Source organism: Aphelocoma coerulescens (genome assembly GCF_041296385.1).
Source record: "Aphelocoma coerulescens isolate FSJ_1873_10779 chromosome W unlocalized genomic scaffold, UR_Acoe_1.0 ChrW_unloc_scaf_3, whole genome shotgun sequence".
Taxonomy (NCBI): domain Eukaryota; kingdom Metazoa; phylum Chordata; class Aves; order Passeriformes; family Corvidae; genus Aphelocoma; species Aphelocoma coerulescens.
Genome location: NW_027184082.1, coordinates 924,884 through 948,044, shown reverse-complemented (window position 1 = coordinate 948,044; position 23,161 = coordinate 924,884). Strand labels below are relative to the sequence as shown.

The following is a 23,161-nucleotide window of genomic DNA, read 5'->3' as shown; positions in this document are numbered from 1 at the left end:
TTTATTTTAATTCTTATGGAATTTATGGTTCTTCCCATTGTTTCTTTCATCTCTCAATATCCAATTTCATTTATCAGCAGACCTATAATTTATTTGTAAAGACAAATATCTTTCTTTCCATTCATCAATCAGTGGAATCCTTCCCATTGTTTCTTTTATCTCTCAGTACTAGTTTTATCTTCCAGCAGGGCCACAGCTTTTTTGTAACGACAAGTCCCTCATTCCTTTCAAACCCAAACCATTCTAGGATTCTGATTTGTGGTGCAGTGCATTTATTGGGGTTGTGTTTGTAGGTATTTGCACTTATGGGGGTTGTATTTCTGTGGCCATACATTTATAGGAGTTGCTTTCGCGGCCCTGCGCATTTTTTTGGCTTGCATTTTTGGACCTGTTCCTTTTTGGGGCCGCGCTTGCGGTTGCAGGAGCGCTGCCTGCTTCCCCCTATGCGCCGCCGCCGAACGCCAACCATAAAATTAAACCCCGATTGTGCCCGCCCGCCCCAGTTTCCGGCTGCCGGCGACATGGCTATTGCGGGGCGACGGGCGCGCAGGCGTAATAGTGGCGCGTGACGAGGAAAACGCGGAGGCGCTCGGTTGTGGCGGCAGTGGGGAGGATTACCCGGATGTCGCGCATGTGCGTTGGCGTCCGGACGTGTCGGAGGCGGCCGTGGAGTGCGAGCGGCCGGAGCTGCGGCAACAAGGCGACGGTGACGACAGCTGTCACTGGGCGCCCGGATTCCCCCTCCCCCGCACCGCCGGCCTGAGGGTGGGGGGGCGGAGGCCTGGCCCGGTCTGCCGCACCGGGGCCGGGTGAGGCGAGAGTAGGCTCGTCCCCGCAGCCGTCGCAACCCCTCACCCCAGCCGCAGGCCGCGCCTGGAGAGCGGCTGCTCCGCCGCCGCCCGCGGCCCAGGTAACATCCACTCTCGCCTCTCGTCCGCCTGCCCGCCGAGGCCGCCCGCAGCACACCCTCTCCTACCGCTTGCCGCTGAGGCTGCCGGAGGGCTGGGCCGGACCGCGCCCCACCGCCCCGGGGGCGTGCCGGCTGCTACTCCGGGGAGCCGAGACAGCGGCTCTCCCCACCCGCCGCCCGGGGGCTTCTCTTCGGCCCCGCTTCTTTGGCTTCCCCTCCCTGGTTCCTTCCCCATCTTCCCCTCTTTTCCTGAACGTGAAAAAAATATGATCCCGCCGCCTTCAAACTTTTAGTATTATTTTTTTTTTTAATCCCCGCAAAGACTCTCCAACCGGCCTGTTCCCAGTTAAACTTTCCTTCGCTGCCGTTCGTGCAGACTGCTCTCTTCGTGCTCTCTCCCGCACGCTGGAAAAACGCTCTGGATGGTTTTATGTGAGCCGCTTCTCGTTTAGTCCTTTGAAATCTGCCATTTTATTTGCAGTAACAACGGTGCTTTAAGCTCATTTTCAGACAGCGTGGGGCTGCTCAGCACAAGGGGTGTTAATTAAGATTGTTCCTTCTTTATTCTTTTTCCTTTCCATCCCTATTTCTGTGAGTGTGGGTTTTATGTGAGGTTTGTGACTTGCTGCATAGTTGAGCCTTATATGTTTTACCTACGAAGATGGGTTAATTTGTGGGGTAATCTAGTTGTGGGTTAGGTGTGTTATCACTTAGTACCCAAATTGTGCTACTGCAAGCTAGTTCTTCTCAAACACATACGGTTGGAGTAGGATCGTGGTGTCTTACCACCGCTTCTCAAATTATCTTGGTTAATAATAGTGTGCCACTGTCAACAGGCAAGAGTGAATTCAGGCTCCTGCACTGTCGTTACTTTGTTCAGTAATGTAGATAATTCCATGCAAGGTTGTTGAAATAGCTATACTGCCCTATAAAACTAAACGTGTTTTTGTACTCCAGCATCGTGATAAGTAGGCAACTTGTCCTTCTGGCCCTCCTCTTATTTTTCTTGGTTGGATTGTGACTGGAAGGAGTTTCTTCTCACTTTGCATTCATGAACCTCTTTTGATTTGCTCGTTGTGTAGGCATGTTTAATATTGATATAGAAACTTTATTTCAAAGAGCTAAAGCCTAAAGAAAAGCAGTGTCTCCAACTGATTAGAATTCCTGTTTTAGGTAGATGGCTCTTTACATAATGCATTCAGGTGAAGCTAACACAATAGGGATGTGAGTTTTGAGAGGAATCAACAGATTTAATGGAGAACAGGGGAGTGCTGAGAGCAGATCCATGGATCCTGATGAGGAGCAGCCTTTGCTGTGCTGTTGTTAAGGTCTTTCTGGAATTTTAGGACTCTCTTTTTCTATGTTGTTAACCTTGTGAAAAAATCTACTTTTGTTTGAGGCTGGAATTTTCTGTGCTTCCAGAGGTGATTTTTTTTTAAAGTTTGAACAAGTGCAGAGAACATTATCCCTGTGCAGATTACAATAAAGAACAGATGCTATCTAATACACCTATTGCTAGGATATCGAAACATTACATACAAGTGAAAAATCACACTGCTTTTGCCTGAGCAAGGTTTGATTCTTCCTTTTACTGCTTGGTGTAGCCACAATTGTTTTCTCTGTTTGTGAGCTTTTGACAAATTACTATTCGTCCTCCAGTTCCTTTTATGTTGTCATGTGTCTTAAATTTTTGTAGTTACTGACAGTGAGATGAACAGAATTGAGACTTATGATTCAGATATGAACACAAAAATTATTCTGGGGAATGTTTGCTCTTACTGTACAGAACAGTGTGAGTGTAATACCTTCTTAGTACTCTCTCTTGCTCTTTAATTCTAATTGTTCTTATGTCTACAAACACTTTGTTCCTGTTCACCCTTTGGGCAAATAGATAATAGTCTAATATGCTGGAATGTATCTGCAGTTTAATAATTCATATCTTCATCAAATCATGAGCTGCCTTTTTTATTGGTTTATGGATTTTTCTTTATCATAAAACTTCTACTATGCATTATTAAACAGCAGAACTGTAGTAATGTTTTGGTGGTTAAAAACTATCAAATGTATATGCTGATTTTCTGACATCTTTGTGTTTGCCTAATTTTGGAGACAAGAGCCTTTCTTGTCCTTTATTCGTGTGAAATGTTCTAGCAAGATGTCAATTTGTATGCTTTTCTAATTAGCCGGTTTGTTAGCATCGCATTACTGCCTAGTATCAAAATGCTAGAAATCTGTCTTTGGGATGACTGTTACTAGTAAATCACATTCCAGAGTATCAGTGACAGGTTCACTACCCTATTTGTTTACAGTAGGGTTTATCATATCAGCATCGGGCCTGTATTAACTGTCTTGCCCAAGATGTTGGATTACTGATTGCCTGGATCATATTCCTTTGGGTTACATCCCTGACTTCCAGTTCCATAACTGCCTGGTTTGTCTGTGTAAGCATATTATTTCCTTTTCTTGTTGGGGGTTGATCGTTCTCAAATTGCAAAATGTGGCTTAAGGTCATTCTTAATATGTAGAAGAAGATGAGAGTTCTTTTTAGGAGATCTAGATTTGTAACTTCTCAGCAAATTTCAACCAGACCAGATTATTCGAAATGGGAATTATTTGGAGGAAAGGATTTTTCAGATAAGATTGAAAATTTGCTTGGCTGAATGACTAGGGCACATTAATGGGAGTTTAGGTTTTCTTCAGGCTATATAGGATGTATGGAAGAATTATGGTGTTTGTTCAAATTTGCATCAGTCTTGAAGGAAGAATTTCAGTTAATGGTTACTTATCAGTTCTCTGAGATAATAGTGTTTGTTACAGATCATCAAGGGTGTTTTTAATTACCTGGCAATCTGAACTTCTTTTGTCTTACAGATTTACCTATTCAGAGGCTCTTATTCTTGTTCCAATACTTAGAGTATTGCAGAACACTAGTTGTTTACTTGTTTTATAATATACCTGTTAATACTTAGGTATTGAAATAAATTACTTTCTTTAACATAGAATTATAGAATCGTTAAGGTTGGAAAAGACATTTAAGATCAAGTCCAAACATAATTAAGTACTTCTCTATAACTTTGTAACTTGTTAGCATTTTATGTTACTTGTCCCTTTTTTTTCCTGTTCTGCTCGCATCACACTATAGCAAAAGGGAGAGAAATACCTTTTTGTTCCTTGGTGAATGAAGCTGAGAGCTTTACTACAAGCATTGTCTCCTGCTGCTGTTTTTCTCATGTTCCCTGTCTCTTCTCTCTGCCTCTTTTTTCCCAAAGCACTCTCTCACCCATTTCTGTTTCCATGAAATTCCTGGGTAGAGGGAATTAAGAAGATCTCTGCTCAATATATTTGGCCCTATGTATTTGACTGTAAATCTAAGCTTGAACTGTAGTGTCAATTTGTAAAACATAAAAACTTGGCTTGTCTCCAAAATATACTAATGCTTCTGGTGCTTCAGAAGAAATATGTCACAGCACTTATCAATATGTGCCAGATTGATTGCCACTGACCTCACTCCCTCTTTCTGGGGATCAAAATTGCAAGATTAAAGACAAGATTTCTGTAGATGTGGCTTCTAAAAGGAGGCTCCTGAATTAATGTGCAATTACATACCAGCAGTGTTTAACAGTGTTCAAAATCCTAAACAACGGGCCTGGCTTTCAAAAATGCTGAAGAATCAGAAGCTCCTATTGAGCGCAGGGACAGCTGAGGGGTGACTCAACATTTCTGACGATCATTGCACTTAAATAAGGGTTTATTTGCTTGATCTTAGTCTTCTGAAAGTCAGCCATCAAAATTCTCATTCATGGTTTTAGGGATGTAAAAGAGCTGCATGTCTAATTTTAAGCATCTCTTTATTTAAAGCTCCTTTAGCTAATAGTTTTATCAAGTCACTTATTTGTGATTACTTATGTATATCTATCTGGGATGCTGTTTTATATTTAAGGAAAATGATGTTCTATTTTGTTTTAGCTGGTAAACTTTGAAATTTATGTGAATTCGAGTTGCTGTGGAGAATGAATGGCAGGTTAAGCTTCACCTTTAATAAGGGTTATTGAGGTGAAGCATTAAAAGAAGCTAATACTGAGGGAGAAACTTTAATAGCTAGGTAAAATGATCTTATTTAAACTTATAGGTAATTGTTTTCCTTTGCGAGAAATTAGGTCCAGAAGCATCCTTACAAAAGAAAAGTATTGAAAATGGAGGGGAGGAGGATTTGTGCTGTGATTTTCCCAAGTATACCAAAATGTGATGTATTCAAGTTGAAATCAGAAAAAATATTAAATAGGGAAGAGTTTGTTTCCTTTTATAATTGTGCTGGATTTGTGTTGCAATATTCCTTTTACAAGGAGGGAAGTCATGTGTTAACACTGTAATTTGTGTGATACGTTAACTTTCTAAGTTAACATCCCACTCTTATTTTTGTGCAACGCCTTTGTTTCCAATAAATAGCTGCTACTGCTGTACCTCTAATGACATAGAAAATTCCAGTGCAGAAACAGGTCTTTGGATGTGTTCTTCAGATAATGAGAACAAACATTTTTTTTCTTTAGTGGTTGAAATCACATATATTTTATTTACATTGCTGAGAACAGCATGGTAGTTTCAAAAAGGCTTATATTTTAAGCTTACTTGGAGAATGTAAATGTAGTAAAATCACTTATATGTATTTGCTGCCAGTTTCTTAAGAAGGTCAGGCTGCATAGTTCATAGAATGGTGTTAGTGAAGCCAGAGCTGCTTGAAGAACCAGAGCAGCTTTTTGTCAACATTAGACTCCTTTTCTGTGACTGCACAAAACCTGCTGTCCTATGTTTCTGGATAAAGCAAGATAAGGTGTAGTAATTGGTTCATTCAGAATCAAGAAAATCAGGCCAGCTATAATTTGCGGCTTAAAGGAAACTTAAAAAGGATCATATCTGCTGGCTTTGAGAATAATGACTTCATTACTAGAAACCACTGCAGGTTCTTAACAAATGGAGTTTAAAGGCTAAGTGTGTTAGGAGGGACTTGGTCTTGAGCTTATATTTAGTGTAACTAAGACAGTTCTGTTTGAGACAATTCAGAAGTGCTTTTTTAGTGACTTCAGTCGATTTGTCTTGATCCAGAAGAAGCTGGATCCAAACAAGTAAAGACAAATGTGCCAGTTGAGGTTTTCATATCTAAAGATATACACAATACTAATTTACATAAATGTGTATTAAGTTAATGGCCAGGTACAATTTTTGCCTTTCTAATTAGTAAAGAGAAATAGAATTGGTCAGAGGTCAGAACATATCTGAACTATTTGAACAGGATTATTAAATGAAGATGACAGATGATTCTGGTGTGTATTCATGCTTATTCACTATTCACATTTTGTTTAAATCAATGCCACTTGATTCCCAGCCAGTATTTTCACTTGTTTACATCCTGCCATTATAAAACATAGGAAATCATTGTTACTGTTCTCCTTTTTCTGATTCATTTAATGATCCCTACCTTTCTATATGAACATACTATGTGTGCATATATATAAACTATAATCTTTATTTAAATATTGTTACTAGGGGAAAATAAATCTTATATCTAAAACTGTGCAAGCAATGTCTTAAGCATGTTTTAGCTTTCATGGGACAAGAAATGCAGTTTTGTTATGTGCTTTTAATAGCCTGCACTTGAAAATAAAAGAAGCACAAAAGCACAGACTTCCTTAGAAACATGATCTGCAATGTTAAAAATAAATCTAATGTAGATATTTTTCCCTCCTAGGTTTTACCAAGAGACAGTACATCTAACACTTAACTTGGATCATCTCTTGTTCATCAGCTTGAAAATCATAACAGCCCCCAAAAACGGCATTTGATCTGAAAGAAAAAGCTGTGACAAATGGACAATATGTCTATTACTAACACGCCAACAAGTAACGATGCTTGTCTGAGCATTGTTCACAGCTTGATGTGCCATCGACAAGGTGGAGAGAGTGAAACTTTTGCAAAACGCGCAATTGAAAGTTTGGTTAAAAAGTTAAAGGAGAAAAAAGATGAATTGGATTCTTTGATTACAGCTATAACCACAAATGGAGCTCATCCTAGCAAGTGTGTTACAATACAGAGAACACTGGATGGGAGGCTTCAGGTTAGTACAAGTGAAAATCAGATGTTTTCCTCCTAGTGAAGCTGGAGCAAAAGTGAGTGACACAGGATCCTAGAGTGTTGAGGAAGAGTAGCTCTTCTCTTGCATCTACCCTCGCCCCCATTTGTAGGCATGTTTTATGGCTGGAGCTCTGGACTGCTGCAGTAGTTTTTTGTTTGGTTTTTTTTTCCAAAAGGAGCAGAAGGCATTGGATCAGCTGTTCTAAATGAGTATGTATGTGTTTGGCAGTAAAAAGCAGGGTCATGTAACAGATTCGGCTGTTTATCCTGGTATTTTCACTACAAGCTTCTGTTAGCTCTGTTGGTCAGAAGTATAAAGGCAGACCTATTCTAAGAAGGTACTCCAAGGAGTCTGCACTGAGGATTTATGTTAGCCTTATATTGTCAGTACTTGGTACCTTTATAGCTTGGGTTGCAATTTCCTTGTTCCAGGACAGATGTCATGTTTGCTGGCTGGCTTTCTGTCTACCCTAGAAGCATTTATTTAATTTTTATTTTTTCATTATAATGGATTGGCATTCTTCTACTTGTAAATTCCTTATAGTGTAGCTTAGTGCTTTGTTCCTCTTCTGGGGCAAAGCTCCTTAGTCATCCATGGTGGGGAAGGTGACCATACATACTACCTTAAGCACAAATTCTGCTTCTGCCATTTTATATCCAGTATTTTTTCTTAAGAATCAGAGTGTTGATTTAACCATAGCAAAACCCTAATAGAGATTTATTTCTGTTGAGTACAGAACTTGGGTAAACTGTACATCACCATTTTTTTTCCATATTTTGATGATGGAGAGAGGTTGTGTTGTTGTTTGTCCTCTTCCAGCTTTGCTCCTCACTAAGTAAAATGAAATGTGTTGCTACTTTCCCAATCAACTTGTGTGTCTAACTTTTTAGGTGGCTGGTCGCAAGGGATTCCCTCATGTGATTTATGCTCGTCTTTGGAGGTGGCCTGATCTTCATAAAAATGAACTCAAGCATGTTAAATATTGTCAGTATGCTTTTGACTTAAAATGTGACAGTGTCTGTGTAAATCCTTACCATTATGAGCGTGTAGTATCGCCTGGCATTGGTAAGTAGACTCTTGATTTAAAATGGAACAGTGGAAATAAAATGTAAAATGTTTCCCTTTTGAGTGTAGAAATTACAGGCCTAAATTAGAAACATTAACTTTTAATGATCTAATTATAAATTACTCTCATATACTCTTGTCCATCTTCTTAATGGAATTATTCTTTTATTCCAAATTTAAAAGAACAATTCGTGGCTTTTGTTTAAGCCTTTCTGTTGGCTCTGCACACAGTTCTTGCAGTTAATGTGTATTCTAGGAATAATTTAGCATTGAGACTTGTGTTGAGATAGAGGGGGTATAATATGTAGAGTCCGTAGTACCAATTTGTAAAGTTTATAAACTTAATGTTCAAACGTTGTTGAAGATCTCTGAATATAATTTTCTACACCCCCTTTTCTTTTTCTTCTTTTTAAGATCTCTCGGGACTGACACTACAGAGTTCTGGTAAGTAGTTCTGTTTACTATTGCATTTCTATGAGCACAAACTGTTAAATTCTTCAGTATGTACACAGTTTATTTCGTTGTATCTCCTTGGGAAGGAGTATTGAGAGTAGATGAAAATGCATTTTTCTCTCTGGTTTTGGAAAAACTAGCTATGTAGCATATAAGAGGCATGATAAATTCTTTAAATTGAAGCTTCAGCTGAGCTTGTCAGTATGTTCTGTTTTCATTGCTCACAACTTATAAGCCCCACAAAAAAAACCCAAACAACAAAACTCTCACTGTTGAATGCTGCTAATTAATTAAAAAACCCAGACACCCAAAACTGTGTGCACCTGTATGATATGCTAATTAAATGAATTAGGAATTATAGATATAATAAGTAGTTTAACAAGAAAATAGTATAAGTTCTGTAATTAATATGCAATTGAATGAAGGAGTCTAATATTCTTGCTGTCTCTGAAACTTGAGAGAAATTGGACATTAAATTGCCAATGAACATTATTCAGAAATTATGAGATTGTGCAGCTGGTAACTGCTTCATTTCAAAACTGATTTTTTTTTCCTTCAGGAAGAAATTCATAGAGGAATTTGGGTTACCCAATATTTTTAGCAAAGACAACTTAAAAAAAAAACCCAACCCACCCAACAAACTGTAAACTTCACAAGCTTTATCTTGTTTGCTCATCTCTGCTAATTGTTACATATGTCTTCTGAAAAATGATCCTTTTGTACAGAATCAAAGCTTACTAGCCAGCAGTTAAATACATAAATGTTTTCATGTCATGCTACTGTTTTTGAAGTAGGAAAAAAAAATTACTGTCAGATTTTAATATATTTAAGTCTGCTTTAAAAATGAGCATGGGAGCTAATGTAGTGTGTTATTTAAAGATGCTCAATAGGATATATAGAAATAAATTCTTGTTGTGGCAATGGTAGTAATTTCCTTACACTGTATGTGGAATATTCTGAATTAGTGGCTACATTATTAAATATGGAGTAGCGGTGTATTGTCTTTGAATGTGAATTTGATGTTTCTAGTCAATTTGGATGGGAGTTGCTTAAAATTATTTAAGGGATGCATGAAGTTTTTTATGTAGTGTGTTAATGAATTATTTTTCATAGGAGCTTTATTTATGTTCTTATTTGTATACTAGGAATTGGTTTGTTAACTACTGCATTAACATATATTTAGATGCTTGACAAAAAGCATGTTCTTCCCTTTTATTAGCTGTGTCCAATCACACAGTGATGGACTAGAAAACAAAATGCTATTGGAGTCTACTATTGTGGGACTAAACTGCTTGTTTGATAGCAGTAAGCAAAATAAAGTTTGCTTTTCTATTCAGTTATGCTTCAAAATTTCTTGCTGCTGGCTTGAAGTGTTTATTTGTAATTTAGTGGAGTGCTTTAGCAACGTTTATATAGGTTAAATTCTCCCCCCACTAGTTTTAATGGCATTGTTATTGCTTGAATGTAGTAGCACAATTTGTAGTTAAATCCTGAAAATAGATTTGCTTTGCATGTTTAACTGTTTGTTTCTTCACAGCTCCATCAAGTATGTTGGTGAAAGATGAATATGTTCATGACTATGAGGGGCAGCCATCATTGTCTTCTGCTGAAGGCCATTCAGTCCAAACCATTCAGCATCCACCAAGTAACAGGGCATCTACAGAGCCTTATAGCACCCCAGCCATGTTAGCTCCTACTGAGGCTAGCACTACCAGCACCACTAATTTTCCCAACATTCCTGTGGCTTCAACAAGTAAGATCGAGATTATATGAAATACTAAACTCTGAAAATGTGAAAGCTCAAAGATAACCACTGATTTTTGACAAAGTAGGTCTTGTATTGGAACTGTGCTGCTGCCACACTACACTGGTAAAAGTGTGTGTCAATATGATCTAGGCAGTCTTGTAAGCATTAACATAAGGTTTTAACTTGGAGCATAATTTGAGTAACTTTTCCTGGTGGCCCAGTCTTTTTTCAATGAGACTGACACTACATGACTGTTACAAGACTCTTGAATATACCAAAGGTTCAGTAACACGTTAAAACAATTGGCCAGTAACAAAATATTATGGCTATCATTTGATTAATTGTTGTAGAAATGGAAGAATTTTATTATTTTATCACAACAGCAAATGGGATAACAAACAGATATGCTGTAAAGTAGTAGTATCAAGATGTTTAAGGCAATTCTTTAGTGTTCCACAATTAACAAGATGTATCTTCCAGTTGTAACTTGATTATTTTTATAATGGCCCACTGTACTACCAAAGTGACAACCCTAATTAATATTTTCATGAGTCAGTGGAAGTGCTGCATTGAAGTTTTTTGTTACTTTTTTGTGTGTATTTGGTACAAGTGGAAGAGTCTGGTTTGCCAACACCAAACTTCTCATTTCACTCCAGCAGGACAGTAAAGCATTATGTGCGCAGTGTCCTGCAGCCCTAATGTAGAGAAACCATGAAGTTTGGAGAGGTTTCACATACTCATTGTCACTTTAATATCAAAGATGTATGAATATGATGGATTTCATGTTATCAAATTTGAATTATGGCGGAATTATGTTTTTATAATGTCTTGAATTTTAGCTGACAACTTTTTTGTTAAAGCTAATGATGGTTTTGCCAAGCTGAGATGTGGTGTCTGCATTTGTCTCCAGCAGAGAAAAAAGGATAGGCAGTTTAACTGTATTGCCTTTGCACAACAGTTTATTGTCAATAACTTTTTCTCATCAGTGTTATAATTGTTGGAGCCAAGTGGACAAGAAAAAAAGGCTAATTTTTAGGTTTTAGTTCAAGTTCTCAATGTATTAAATTCTGCTAGCCCACATCAGCTTGAGAGTACAAGTGCACTTGTGAAACTGCTGATCAGTTAGGTGTTAAAGTCTGAGCTGAAGTCTTTTAAAATCAAATTCTGTTAACCTGTTCTGAAATATCTATAGTTTTACTTTAAAGCTTAGATAATTCTTGAAATACTTACTTGGGAGGAAAAAAGCCCAGCAACTTTCTCAGGAAGGAATCCAGTTATGTATGCAGCTCTATTCAAGAACTATTTATAAAAATAAAATACTGCTCAGTATGTTTTGGATGAACACAAATGAGTGTTCTCCTTAGGAACAGTAGTTATAACATGCTGAAAATAAACAACTTATTGGACCTGCTGCTGGCCTGTTTGGATTCATACCAAATTTACTCCAGCTATGTTATTCAGTAAAACCTGGTGTTTCTTCTTTCCTTTCAAACTGAAAAATGAGATGTGAACAAAACAAAGATGAACTTGATAAACATGATTCTTTGCATATTTTTACTTCTTAAAATATTAAGGGTGTTAGAGTCAAAATTTGTTGATGCAGAGCGTCTTGCTTCAAGTTTTCCTAAGACACTCTGGTGGATGGAAAAAATACTGAAACCAAATTTGTAGGAACTGTGTATTGCAGTGCCCTTAGTTGGGTGTATTTTCCTACCCAGTAGTGCTGAGCTCTTCTTAATTAAAATTTTGCAACGTTCATGAATAGGTAGTGTGTTCTTTTACCAGGTCAACCTACCAGTATATTGACAGGTAGCCATAGTGATGGACTCTTACAGATTGCTTCAGGGTCTCAGCCAGGAACTCAGCAGAATGGGTTTACAGCTCAGCCAGCTACTTACCATCACAGTGAGTATATACATATGTGCACTCTTCTTAGTTTTCTAAAACCAGTTTCCAAATGTCAGGAGAAATAGAGGATTAGAAGTGAGATGCAGAAAAAAAAATCCATTTAAAGCCAACCACTCCTTTCTTTTTCTAGATAGTACTACAACTTGGACTGGAAGTCGGACAGCAGCCTACACACCTACCATACCTCACCACCAGAATGGCCATCTTCAACATCATCCACCTATGCATCCTGGGCATTACTGTAAGTAGTGCAGATTTCCAGATCACCTAATTTTCAATTTTATTGAATGGTGGGGGTTCATTTGTGATTACTGTTTACCCCCAAATCCTTTTTTTTTTTTTTAATATTACAGACCTACCATTACTGTGTTTAGTATTTTCTGACAGTTAAGTATAAAAGCCTGATGGACTTTGTTAAAGCAGCAGAGATTAGAAACTCAGATAACTATAGTGATACCATCTATATTATACGTGTCTTACTATACCTAACAAAACTAGCATTTCCTTTCTAAACCTCTGTTTTTAAGGCTTTGCAATCCTGTACTAAATATTTCCTTTGCAGAAAAGGAAGTTGATTCAGAATGTGTCGTTTGCATATTTTTCTTTCAAAACTTGGAAGTTCTTGGCTGTTTTTATTTTCTGGAAATTTTGAAGTCATACTAAGCTTTGGAAGACGTGTGTCCACGTACCTTAGCCAGTTTAAAAGAACCTTATGAAAGCTTGTGCAGTAAAGTACTTGTCAATAAACTGGTCTTGCCACAGCCTGATTCATGAGTGCGTTCGGCACACAAACTTGAATCTCTTCTTTTAAGGTACAGGAGATGGGAGGGAAAAAAGTGATCAAACTACTAGTGTAAGTGTCTAGCACAGTATATGTATTATAAGAGTATAGTGGGGAAAAACCCACCCAAATTAAAGTTTTTCTAAATTTTGTGGCAAAAAGCTAGAACAGTTCTTTGTCATCTAATATAGTACTTAACCAGATCGCATGTTTGCAGCAGTCATGGTTAGCAGAGGGGAGAATAAACTGTGAGTTAATATTAGTAGAGTGACTTTTCAGCTTGTCTCTGTTGAGAAAATTGTGGTTTAGATACAGTTATTAAGTTTCATTATTTTGGTCTGTTAGGATCCCACTTCATCTGTCACCTAGTTTGTCAGAAATACCAGGATGTAAAAAAACTTTAGTGGTGCTGTAGATACTCTATAAATGTTTTTCAGTGTGTGTATCTTTCCATAGTTATTATTTATAACTGGCTGCTGGTGGTACTACAGAGACCTTTTCTTGGCTACTACCATCTCTCACTTCAGAAAGTCACGTTTTGACACCTACCAGCATTGTGTTTCTTTTTACATCTTGTTGCAGAAGCTGCTCTTACTTATAATACTATGTTTAAATCTTTCTTCCTTGTTCTCTGCTGCCTGTAAGGGACCTAGTTAGTTTATAAAGTTGAGAGACTAAACTGACTAATACCAAGACTATATTCATTGTATTTTTTTTTTTTTTTTGAAAATGAGTTCTCTAGGGCTTCTTTCCATCTTCAGTGAGTGTTTCTTATGGTTAAGTCCACAGCGTGCTGGGCAACTTGGTCTGTGATTGATGAAACTAATGAAGTGTGGTTTCTGACAGACTTGTATCACATGCCTCTATACACTGATTCTCTCCTTGCACAACTTGGGGGCAGATGTGAAGTCCTATTTCTCTTACATCTCAGTGATATATCTGGTTTCTCTTCTCTCCTGGAGCTGGGTCTGGCTTGAGCAGCATGCAGCCTTTCCTCCTGGGATACTAATGGAGCTCTTTACTCAACTTCTGAATTTTTAGGAAACCTTTAAGAGTGTAATTTTTCTGTGGGCATTTTTATCCCCTGTCAGATTTGGCCAATTGATTCAGAAATTACTGGGATTTATAACATTGGGCATCCTCGCAAGTCTTTTTTTATAGGAAAACAAGCTAAGTAAGAAAACATTATTTTTCCTCATGTAAAACAAATGGCATGTTTTCTTTTAAAGGGCCAGTTCACAATGAACTTGCATTCCAGCCTCCTATATCAAATCATCCTGGTGAGTAAAATCTAACATGTAATGCTAATATTGTGGAAACTTATAACTTTGTGGTTTGAGTTTGATTATTTTTTTGTATCAAGTACTCTGAAATTTGAGAGATATATATTCCAAAGAAGAGGAAGCATTTTGTGATTGTCTTGTTTTGAATTTGGACATCTCTTGGAATGGTGACATAGGCTGTGAACTGAATTTAATTGAGATGCCTAAGTCAAAGATTGCAACCCTCAAGCCCACACTGAGCTGGTGCCTACCCTGAAGGTATCAGAACTCTGAATGTCCTTGATCCTAAACTTTGCAGGGTGCCTGTAATTGTGCTTTTTGCCCGCTTAGAAATATCATGGAGTTTAGGTCATGCCAAAGTTTTCTTGGATCTATAATCTAGTCCATCATTACAGCCAGTTGCCCTGAAAGATAGGTATTGTGCTGCTTAGCATTTTGGTGCTGAAGTTCCTCATTGGACCTTTGCATAAAGCTTGTTCTTTCCAAGAGTCTTCATTAATGATAACAGTTCAGGGAGCCAAGGAGGTCTTGTCTTGTGGTACAGGCTAACTCTCATGTAAGTGCAAGGTGATATTCTGTTTTTAACAACAGCAAGGCTGTTGCCTGCATAGGGAGATTGCATAGTTGAAAAGCCTAAAAGTTTAACTTGTTTATTCATTGGCTAGTGACTAAATCCATACCAGAAGTAAAAATGTTGATAATTGCTGGCTGAACTTAACTGTAGCTGAATTGTATTTCACATTATTTAGTATGTCTTTTTCACCCTATTGATTTCATCCTATTCAATCCTCAGAGACATGAGTATTTATTTGAAGATAAAAAACCAAAGGAATTTAGGCACCTTTGTTTATTGTTTTCTAATAAAACCAGAACAGTTTCTTAAGGCAAATAGGTGTATTGTTGGGTGCTGCTGTTTATAATGAATGAGTACCATTTACAGCACAGGAAGAGCTCTTCTTTCTGTTGGCTTATCAGGCTGTTGTGTTTAGGTCCTACTGCACTAAGCATGTCCAGTCATTTCTTGAACACTTTCAGGGATTGTGACTCCATCACCTCCTTGGACGTCCCATTCCAATGCTTAACCACCCTTTCAGTGAAGAAATTTTCCCTAATATCCAATCTAAACCTCCCCTGGCGCAACTTGAGGCAATTTCCTCTTGTCCTATTGCTTGTTACTTGGAAGAGGAGACTGACCCCCACCTGTCTGAAACCTCCTTTCAGGTAGTTGTAGAGAGCAAGAAGGTCCTGCCTGAGCCTCCTCTTCTCTAGGCCAAACACCCCCACCTCCCTCAGCCGCTCCTCATAGGACTTGTGCTCCAGACCCTTCACCAGCTCTGTTGCCCTTCTCTGGACATGCTCCAGCACCTCAGTGTCTTTCTTGCAGTGAGGAGCCCAGAACTGGACACAGGATTTGAGGTGTGGCCTCACCAGTGCTGAGTACAGAGGGACAATCACTGCCCTGGTCCTGCTGCCCAAACTATTCCTGATACTGGCCAGGATGCCATTGGCCTTCTTGGCAATGTGGGCACACTGCTGGCTTATGTTCAGCTGGCTGTCAACCAACACCCTAAGGTCCTTTTCTGTCAGACAGCTTTCCAACCATTCCACTCTTCTCCAAGCCTATAGCACTGCATGGGGTTGTTGTAACTGAAGTGCAGGACCCACCCGGCACTTGGCCTTATTGAACCTCGTACCGTTGGCCTTGGCCCATTGATCCAGCCTGTCCAGATCCCTCTGCAGAACCTTCCTACCCTCCAGCAGATCAACACTCCCACCCAACTTAGTGTTGTCTGTGAACTTACTGAGGGTGCACTCGATCTCCTCTTCCAGATCATCAATAAAGATATTAAACAGGGCTGGCTCCAATACTGAGCCCTGGGGTGCCCCACTAGTCACTGGCTGCCAAGTAAATGTAGCACCATTTACCACCATGCTCAGGGCCCAGCCATCCAGCCAGTTTTTAACCCAGCGAGGAGTGTACCTGTCCAAGTCATGGGCTGCCAGCTTTTCTGGGAGTATGCTATGGGAGACAGTATCAAAGGCTTTGCTGAAGTCCAGGTAGACATAGTAGCTTCTTCCAACTACCATCTTTCTTTTGTAGCTAATTTTTTAAATAGTGTAAGTTAAAAGGCACCACTTGGCTATTAAAACATACCATTTTGTTATGCTCCCTTGCTTAATACTTCCTTGTTTTAGCTCATACCTGACTGTGTGCAGACAAGGTCACTATGTGATCTTTGTTTGTTCACCCATTGCCCTACTTTGCAAATCTGGTTTGCTTTGCAGGGAGGATAGAGAAAACTGACTTCACTTAGGATAGGAGGTAATTACTCCTATCTTAAGCCAGATCTGTTTCAAAGTTAGTTTCTGCTAGCCTAGCCATGAATAGGTATATATGTATTACTTCTTTATGTAAAAGCTATAGTCATAAAGTGCAGGAATGCAGATGTCTTACAAAATCTTACTGGAATTATAAATTGTACAAAGATTTGTAAGATCTACAAAACCCCTAGCATTGTGTTGCATCCCACCCCTACATGGAAGGGAGCACCCAAGATTTGTAGATGCCTGTGGTCAAAAAAGAATGGCAAAAGCCAAAAGGGTCCAAAAATACCCTCACAAAGTTTTATTAGTAAACTATGCACTCCTCATGAAAATTGGTATATATTTTCCCCCTTAATAATAATGATGATGCAAATAATAATAATAGAATAAAAATAAATAGGGGGAAAAATAGGAAAATGAAAGGGGGATCAGAAAGAGAGGAAAGGGGATCACCAGTCCTGGGTTCAGCATCAATACAGATGACAGGGTGTCCTGTGGATGCCGCCCAGGCTCTGTGGGGGTACCTTCTTATAGGTAATTTTTCCCTTCCCTGGGATTAAGTTTTTCCCTCTTCATGTAAATGAGTTAGTATGTGCAGTCTGTTCTTCTGGACCTTTCTGGAAATGGGTCGGGGGGCTTTGAAGTTCCTTTGGTGGTCTCGATCCCCCTCTATTGGTCTAGCCTGCTCCTTGACCCCACTTCTGAGCTTCCGCTGTATGTTGTGTTGTCACCGTGGACCTGAACAGGAAAATTGGCTTCAGAAAGGTGCTGCTATAGCTTCATAAGGCCCCCCTTTCCAGGCACATTATGTTCTAACTTACCTGCTTGAATGGTCATCGGTGTTTGAGGTATAGCAGGGCATTAACTCCTTACTGCCCAGGCTTCTACACATTGATATGTGCTTTAATAAAAAAGACAAGCCCATGTTCATTGTAGTATGTAGTAGTTTTCTGTGCTAGTAGATGTGTCTTTGTCTATCTGAACTTGCTTATGTGAATGTGCACTCTTAGTCTGAATAACAAATGCAGTTGCACAAGGCTTAATTGATTGTCTGAATGGGTTTGTTGGGTTTTTTTGTGTCTTTCAGTCAGTTAATTGTATATATTCTTTAGCTCCAGAATATTGGTGTTCAATCGCATATTTTGAAATGGATGTGCAAGTCGGGGAAACATTTAAGGTCCCTTCAAGCTGTCCAATTGTTACTGTTGATGGATATGTGGATCCTTCTGGAGGAGACCGTTTTTGCCTGGGCCAGCTTTCCAACGTGCATAGAACAGAAGCCATTGAGAGGGCAAGGTATTCTGCAGATCCCAAAAGCTCCAGATGTCTGTGGTATTTGAAAATATTTTGGTTTGCCTTCAGTGTGTGCCTCTCTTTTGAAATCACAAGTATGGTATGTTTCTTTGAACTGAATTAACTATACCAGAGTAATTTTTCTAGGCTGCTCCTGTAACACATTCAAAATGTGAACTGTGTGACAAAGCCCTTCAGAGCTTTGCAGGAGTAGCATGTTGCTTTTCATTGCTTTCAAAGGCTGTGCCTTCAAGGATAAAATTAGCAACTCATGCCACTATATATGCAAACTGAATATTAGTTCTTCACACTAGAGAGTGATGTGAGAATAACTGCAATATATAGATTTGTCAAAGGAGCAAAGGAAGGTTGATAGAGAGCTAGTTGGATTCTCATTCATTCTCACCATGCGCATGCTATGCTTTGATGTGGAACTGAAGCAATCTTTCAAATTTTTTCCACTCCTTTGCAACAAAAAGGAAGAAAATTATTCCATGTCTTCAGAAATGTTGCATTGTGACAATCAAAGCGTTAGATTGCTATAATGTGATCCGAACAAACATACTGTTCTGCATTAAAATGTGACTTTGTATATGTACTTGATTGACTTTCTATTCTAGAATACTTGTGGGATTTTACACTTCTGAACAGAACTGAGTGTTTGGTATCCCAATTCTGTATTGTTAATGAGTGTGGTAGTTGCAACTCAAATATCATTGCTTCTGCATTTTGTGTTTCCCATAGATCTTTACATGGTATTACAGATGTTTGTTTTTTTTAATTTACAGATTTTGCATAACAAATGCTAACTTACACCTAAGATAATAACTACAATTTCAAGTCCTTGTATGAGCAGAGTGCTGGAGAACTGTTTATGGTTTATTTAGGAAAGATCTGATTTATAGTATGTATATATAGGTGCATTTGATCTGTTTTTCTTTTTAAGGTTGCACATAGGTAAAGGGGTGCAGTTGGAGTGCAAAGGAGAAGGTGATGTGTGGGTTAGATGCCTCAGTGACCATGCAGTCTTCGTTCAGAGTTACTACCTGGATAGAGAAGCAGGACGTGCCCCAGGGGACGCAGTTCACAAGATTTACCCAAGTGCATATATAAAGGTTGGTTTGATATTCCTAGATGAAAATTGTAGGGGAAATAGCATATATTTGAGTCTTGTAAATGTTAGGGAAGCTATGAGACACTGAAATAAATGTAACTTGGCTTTAAAAAACCCTAAAAATTTCCATTTGACAAGTCACTTAAGGCAACTTTTTAAATTGACTAAACTGAAAGTGTCATCTAGATACTATGAAAGTAACTAATTTTGTATTTTGTCACAAGCAATCTCGATAGCAGTTTTTTGTATTTTTAGCCTTACTGGTTTGAATTAATTGCTACTGAAATTTTTAGCATAGGTTATCTGTTTCTTTACTTTCTTTCTCCAAAACAAGAAAAGTTGGGAAATTATGTATAAAAGCAGTAGAAGTGTAAAGTGTATGTTAAAGTGTGTGTTAGTGTTATGAATGTGAAGTGATCCAGAGGTCACAGAACATTGCACGGAAACAAATTATTTAGAGGATGTTCTTACTTAGATGTGCCTCTGCTAGACTTGAAACTTTATTTAGGACAAGTCACACTTGTAAAAGTACATTTTTTAATTAAACTGCTTGAAGTTTGCATTGATTTTTTTTTTTTTTTTAATCCTCAGTTTTGTAGGCAGGTTGTGTGATGAAATTGAAAGAAACCCCACCAACCTCTATGTACAAGCTTTCTAGTATGAGAACAGAGTTCCTGTGTATATATATTAGTGCTGAGCCTGATCACAAAGATACAAAATACCACCAACCCAAAACCTAGCTGTTGAAACTTCAGACCTGTCAATTATTGGTATTTCTTTTAAATAGACTAGCACATTTCAGTAAAACAGTGAAGAATAAAGTCTGACAAAGTTAAGATGGACTTGTTGGCATCTGTTTTTATTTATATGCCTATTTTCTGGAAAAACTGGGATTTAAAAGTTAAGATTTTATCAGCCTGTAGTATCCTTCAGACTTTGATCTTGCAGTCCGTCCCACACATGATACTTCTGTAGCCTGCTCAGTTCAGCCAAGTTCTGGTAGTGTCAGTGGCAGTAATGTCATATAAGAAGTCTCTAAGAATCAGCTTTAATGGATTATTTCTGTTAGAAATTAAACTAGTCACGGAAGGTTTGCTTTTTCCCAAGTGTATGGTGAGATTGTACAAGTTGCTTTGGGAGAGCAGAGAGGTCCAGATTATTGGGGCTGGGAGTTGAGAAATTATTTTCTTTATTGATTTTGGTAAGTCTAATAGTTCAATATTTTTATTTTTTTAAAGGTGTTTGATTTACGCCAGTGTCATCGTCAGATGCAACAGCAGGCTGCCACGGCCCAAGCTGCTGCTGCTGCTCAAGCTGCAGCAGTAGCAGGAAACATCCCTGGACCAGGATCAGTAGGTGGAATAGCCCCAGCCATTAGTAAGTGCATTAACTTCTTGGTTTCCTTTTTTCCTTACCTGAAAACAAATAACACCGCTTTCCCTCATAACAGCACCTACCCACTACCCCTGCAACAATACAGATAGACTTGGAATGAAATAGCAGGATTGGGGCAAGGTGGGGCTGGGATGGCATTGTGGTAAGTCTGTATTCATTCACTTTGTACCCGTTCCAAGCACCATTTTTCACTCTGTAGTCTTCAGGGAATGTTGGTTATGGAAGTGGCTGCTTATTGTACTGCAAGAAGTGTTGCAGTACGACAGAAAGCATGTTATATACAAGTTCAAATAGCATAACCATTACTTTAAACAGAGATACTTTTGGCTGCTCGGATCCAAGCTCATAAAAATATTACTCAAAACAATAGGGATTACTCAGCAACCAAGTCCTTGACTAGGTTTAGGAAGACTTAAGATTCTTGAAGAGGAAGAAGAGAGTGTGAGGGTGGGGTTTTTTTGTGGTTGGGTTTTTGGTTGGTTGGTTTTTAAGTTATTCTAGGCTGGAGTTTTCTTAGTTACTAAATTCTAGATTCTTGAAATTGTACCTAAGTACTTTTAAAAGTGTAAGTACTTTTAAAAGTGTAAGTACTTACATGTCTTAGGCTGCTTTATGTGCCATAGTGTTTTCCGTATTCCTTGTATTGCCACATGGCTCTTTCCAGCTATCCTACAAATTGCTGGAGGCATCTTGGGGAAATGTGTTTAATTTTTGTCTTAGCCATACTTGGTGATTTGAAGTTTGCCAGCAGTATTCATCTTTTTATTACATGTAAGTAGTATTGTTTGTTAATCCAGCTTCCTGCAGGTGGTCAGTCTGATTTCCTATGCTGAAAATGCAGCATTTGGCAAACATCAAGAGTAAGTGTATTTTTACTTCTACATAAGGTTTACATGCATTGTATCATGGAAGACATTGGGTGTCATCCTATCTGCTTTATTATAGAGTTTTATATTTCAGCACCCTTCCAAGATTGCAAAATGATGAGAAAAAATTTATTGTAAGAAACACAAATTAATTGCTGCATTCATTATAGCAGAGATCTAGAAATTTGGACTGGCCTTGGCTGTGGTGAGAGGGAATTGTATGTGAAGCAAAAGCCAAGCAAACAGGAATGGCTAAACAAACAGATGATAAAAGAACATGTCTCAACACTTACTTGAAACTTCTTTTTAGGTTTGTCAGCTGCTGCTGGAATTGGTGTAGATGACCTTCGACGCTTATGCATACTCAGGATGAGTTTTGTAAAAGGTTGGGGACCTGATTACCCAAGGCAGAGCATCAAAGAGACACCATGCTGGATTGAAATTCACTTACACCGTGCCCTCCAGCTTCTAGATGAAGTACTTCATACCATGCCTATTGCAGACCCACAGCCTTTAGACTGAGAACCATCTGCTGCACTGCTGCAGGCCATTATATTGTGAGGATAATGGATTGTAAAATACAGTACTGTTTATAACCTGAAGATATATTTTACTTTTGTTCTACTTAATCTTCTAAAACCAGGTTTTAAAAATGTGTTTGCCATCTTGCTCTAAGCAGAAATAAATTAAACATGCAGAATTTGGATTTCAGTTATTTTCAGAACTTAATTGTCATAATACAGGGCTTAAAGTGAAAGGTAAATGCTTTACAGAGACTTTATAGTATTGGGTTTGTTCCCTTTGAAACTTTCCTTCTCTATTATGGCACCTTGGTGATAAGTCTCACAAGAGCCTTTTGTATGCAGAATATATATTATATATATTTATATCTGAAAATTCCTTCTACTAGTTACAAACATTTACCTTGTAGCAACTTTAAAGTTCCAGCTGATTTGTGATTTTTTTTTTTTAGGGAACAATAGTTAACAGAAGGCTTCTTTATTTTGTTGACAATCTTGTTATGATTTTTCCAAATTAAAATGTAGAAGCTGCGAAAAAGTGAGGGGATGAGACATATGTTGTTGGCACTGATTAAAAATAGCAAGGAAAAGAAATGTGGCTTTTCCTTCACTAGTTTTTTAAAAAAGATATCTTAGATTTTTATTTATATAGACAGGTGAGTTTTAAAACACTAAAGGAAATGGATACTTTCAGTGCTGGCACTCAAATAACATGAAATACCTAATCTGCAAAGTTGCCACTGAAATTGCATAACAAGCGCCTAATGGCAAGAACATATTTTCATAATTACTACTGACTTCTATGATTTTATTCAAGTAAAACTTGGCAGGTATTTTAAAGAAGTTGAATGACTTTTTACTTGCATATACCATTAAATCATGTATAATATTGCATCAATATTTAGGACCCAGTTTTTGTATCTGTTCACCGTTTCCACTCAGGGTAAGATGGCAAACTTGTTTTTATAGCTCTTGGTTATTTTAAGCCCTATGCCATCAATGACCGTATCAATTGGCAATGACTTTGTATAGAGAATTTATAGTAAAAAAACCTGCAAATGTATTGACTGTATGACAGAATGTGTATGCTTTCTCTCTAGCTAATAGTATAAATAAAACTATGAAAAGCCTGATTTTTATAAATTTAGTTTGCTTATATAATGTAATTCTGCATCTTGAAACCATTGATCTTGAGCGATGGATTCCTTTCCTTTGCAAAACCTGCAGCAGCCAATAGTGGTAGGAATTTTTGTTGGTTTAAATTTGCCAGGAACAAGTCCAATTTTTCTTACTTTCACCGCTTCTCAATAAAAGTGTGTCCTGAGGATATATCTTTTTGGCTGTTTGATGGGGTATGGAGAGAAAGCAGGAAT

At 38.2% G+C, this 23,161-nt stretch overlaps 1 protein-coding gene across 2 annotated transcripts; it reads left to right on the top strand.

The window, feature by feature from the left end:
• The first annotated feature begins 32 nt into the window (after positions 1-32).
• LOC138102865 (mothers against decapentaplegic homolog 4-like) lies at positions 33-23,113 on the top strand. Of its 2 annotated transcripts, XM_069000623.1 has the most exons (12): positions 33-910; positions 6,654-7,019; positions 7,928-8,102; positions 8,517-8,546; positions 10,093-10,308; positions 12,088-12,207; positions 12,341-12,451; positions 14,221-14,271; positions 17,712-17,895; positions 18,839-19,007; positions 20,245-20,383; positions 21,578-23,113. In XM_069000623.1, exons 2-12 carry the CDS (start codon positions 6,771-6,773, stop codon positions 21,787-21,789), a joined length of 1,656 nt encoding a protein of 551 aa, XP_068856724.1. In that variant the 5' UTR covers positions 33-910; positions 6,654-6,770; the 3' UTR covers positions 21,790-23,113. The 2 variants fall into 2 exon arrangements, with proteins under 2 accessions (XP_068856724.1, XP_068856725.1); XM_069000624.1 differs by lacking the exon at positions 12,088-12,207.
• The last annotated feature ends 48 nt before the right edge of the window (positions 23,114-23,161 follow it).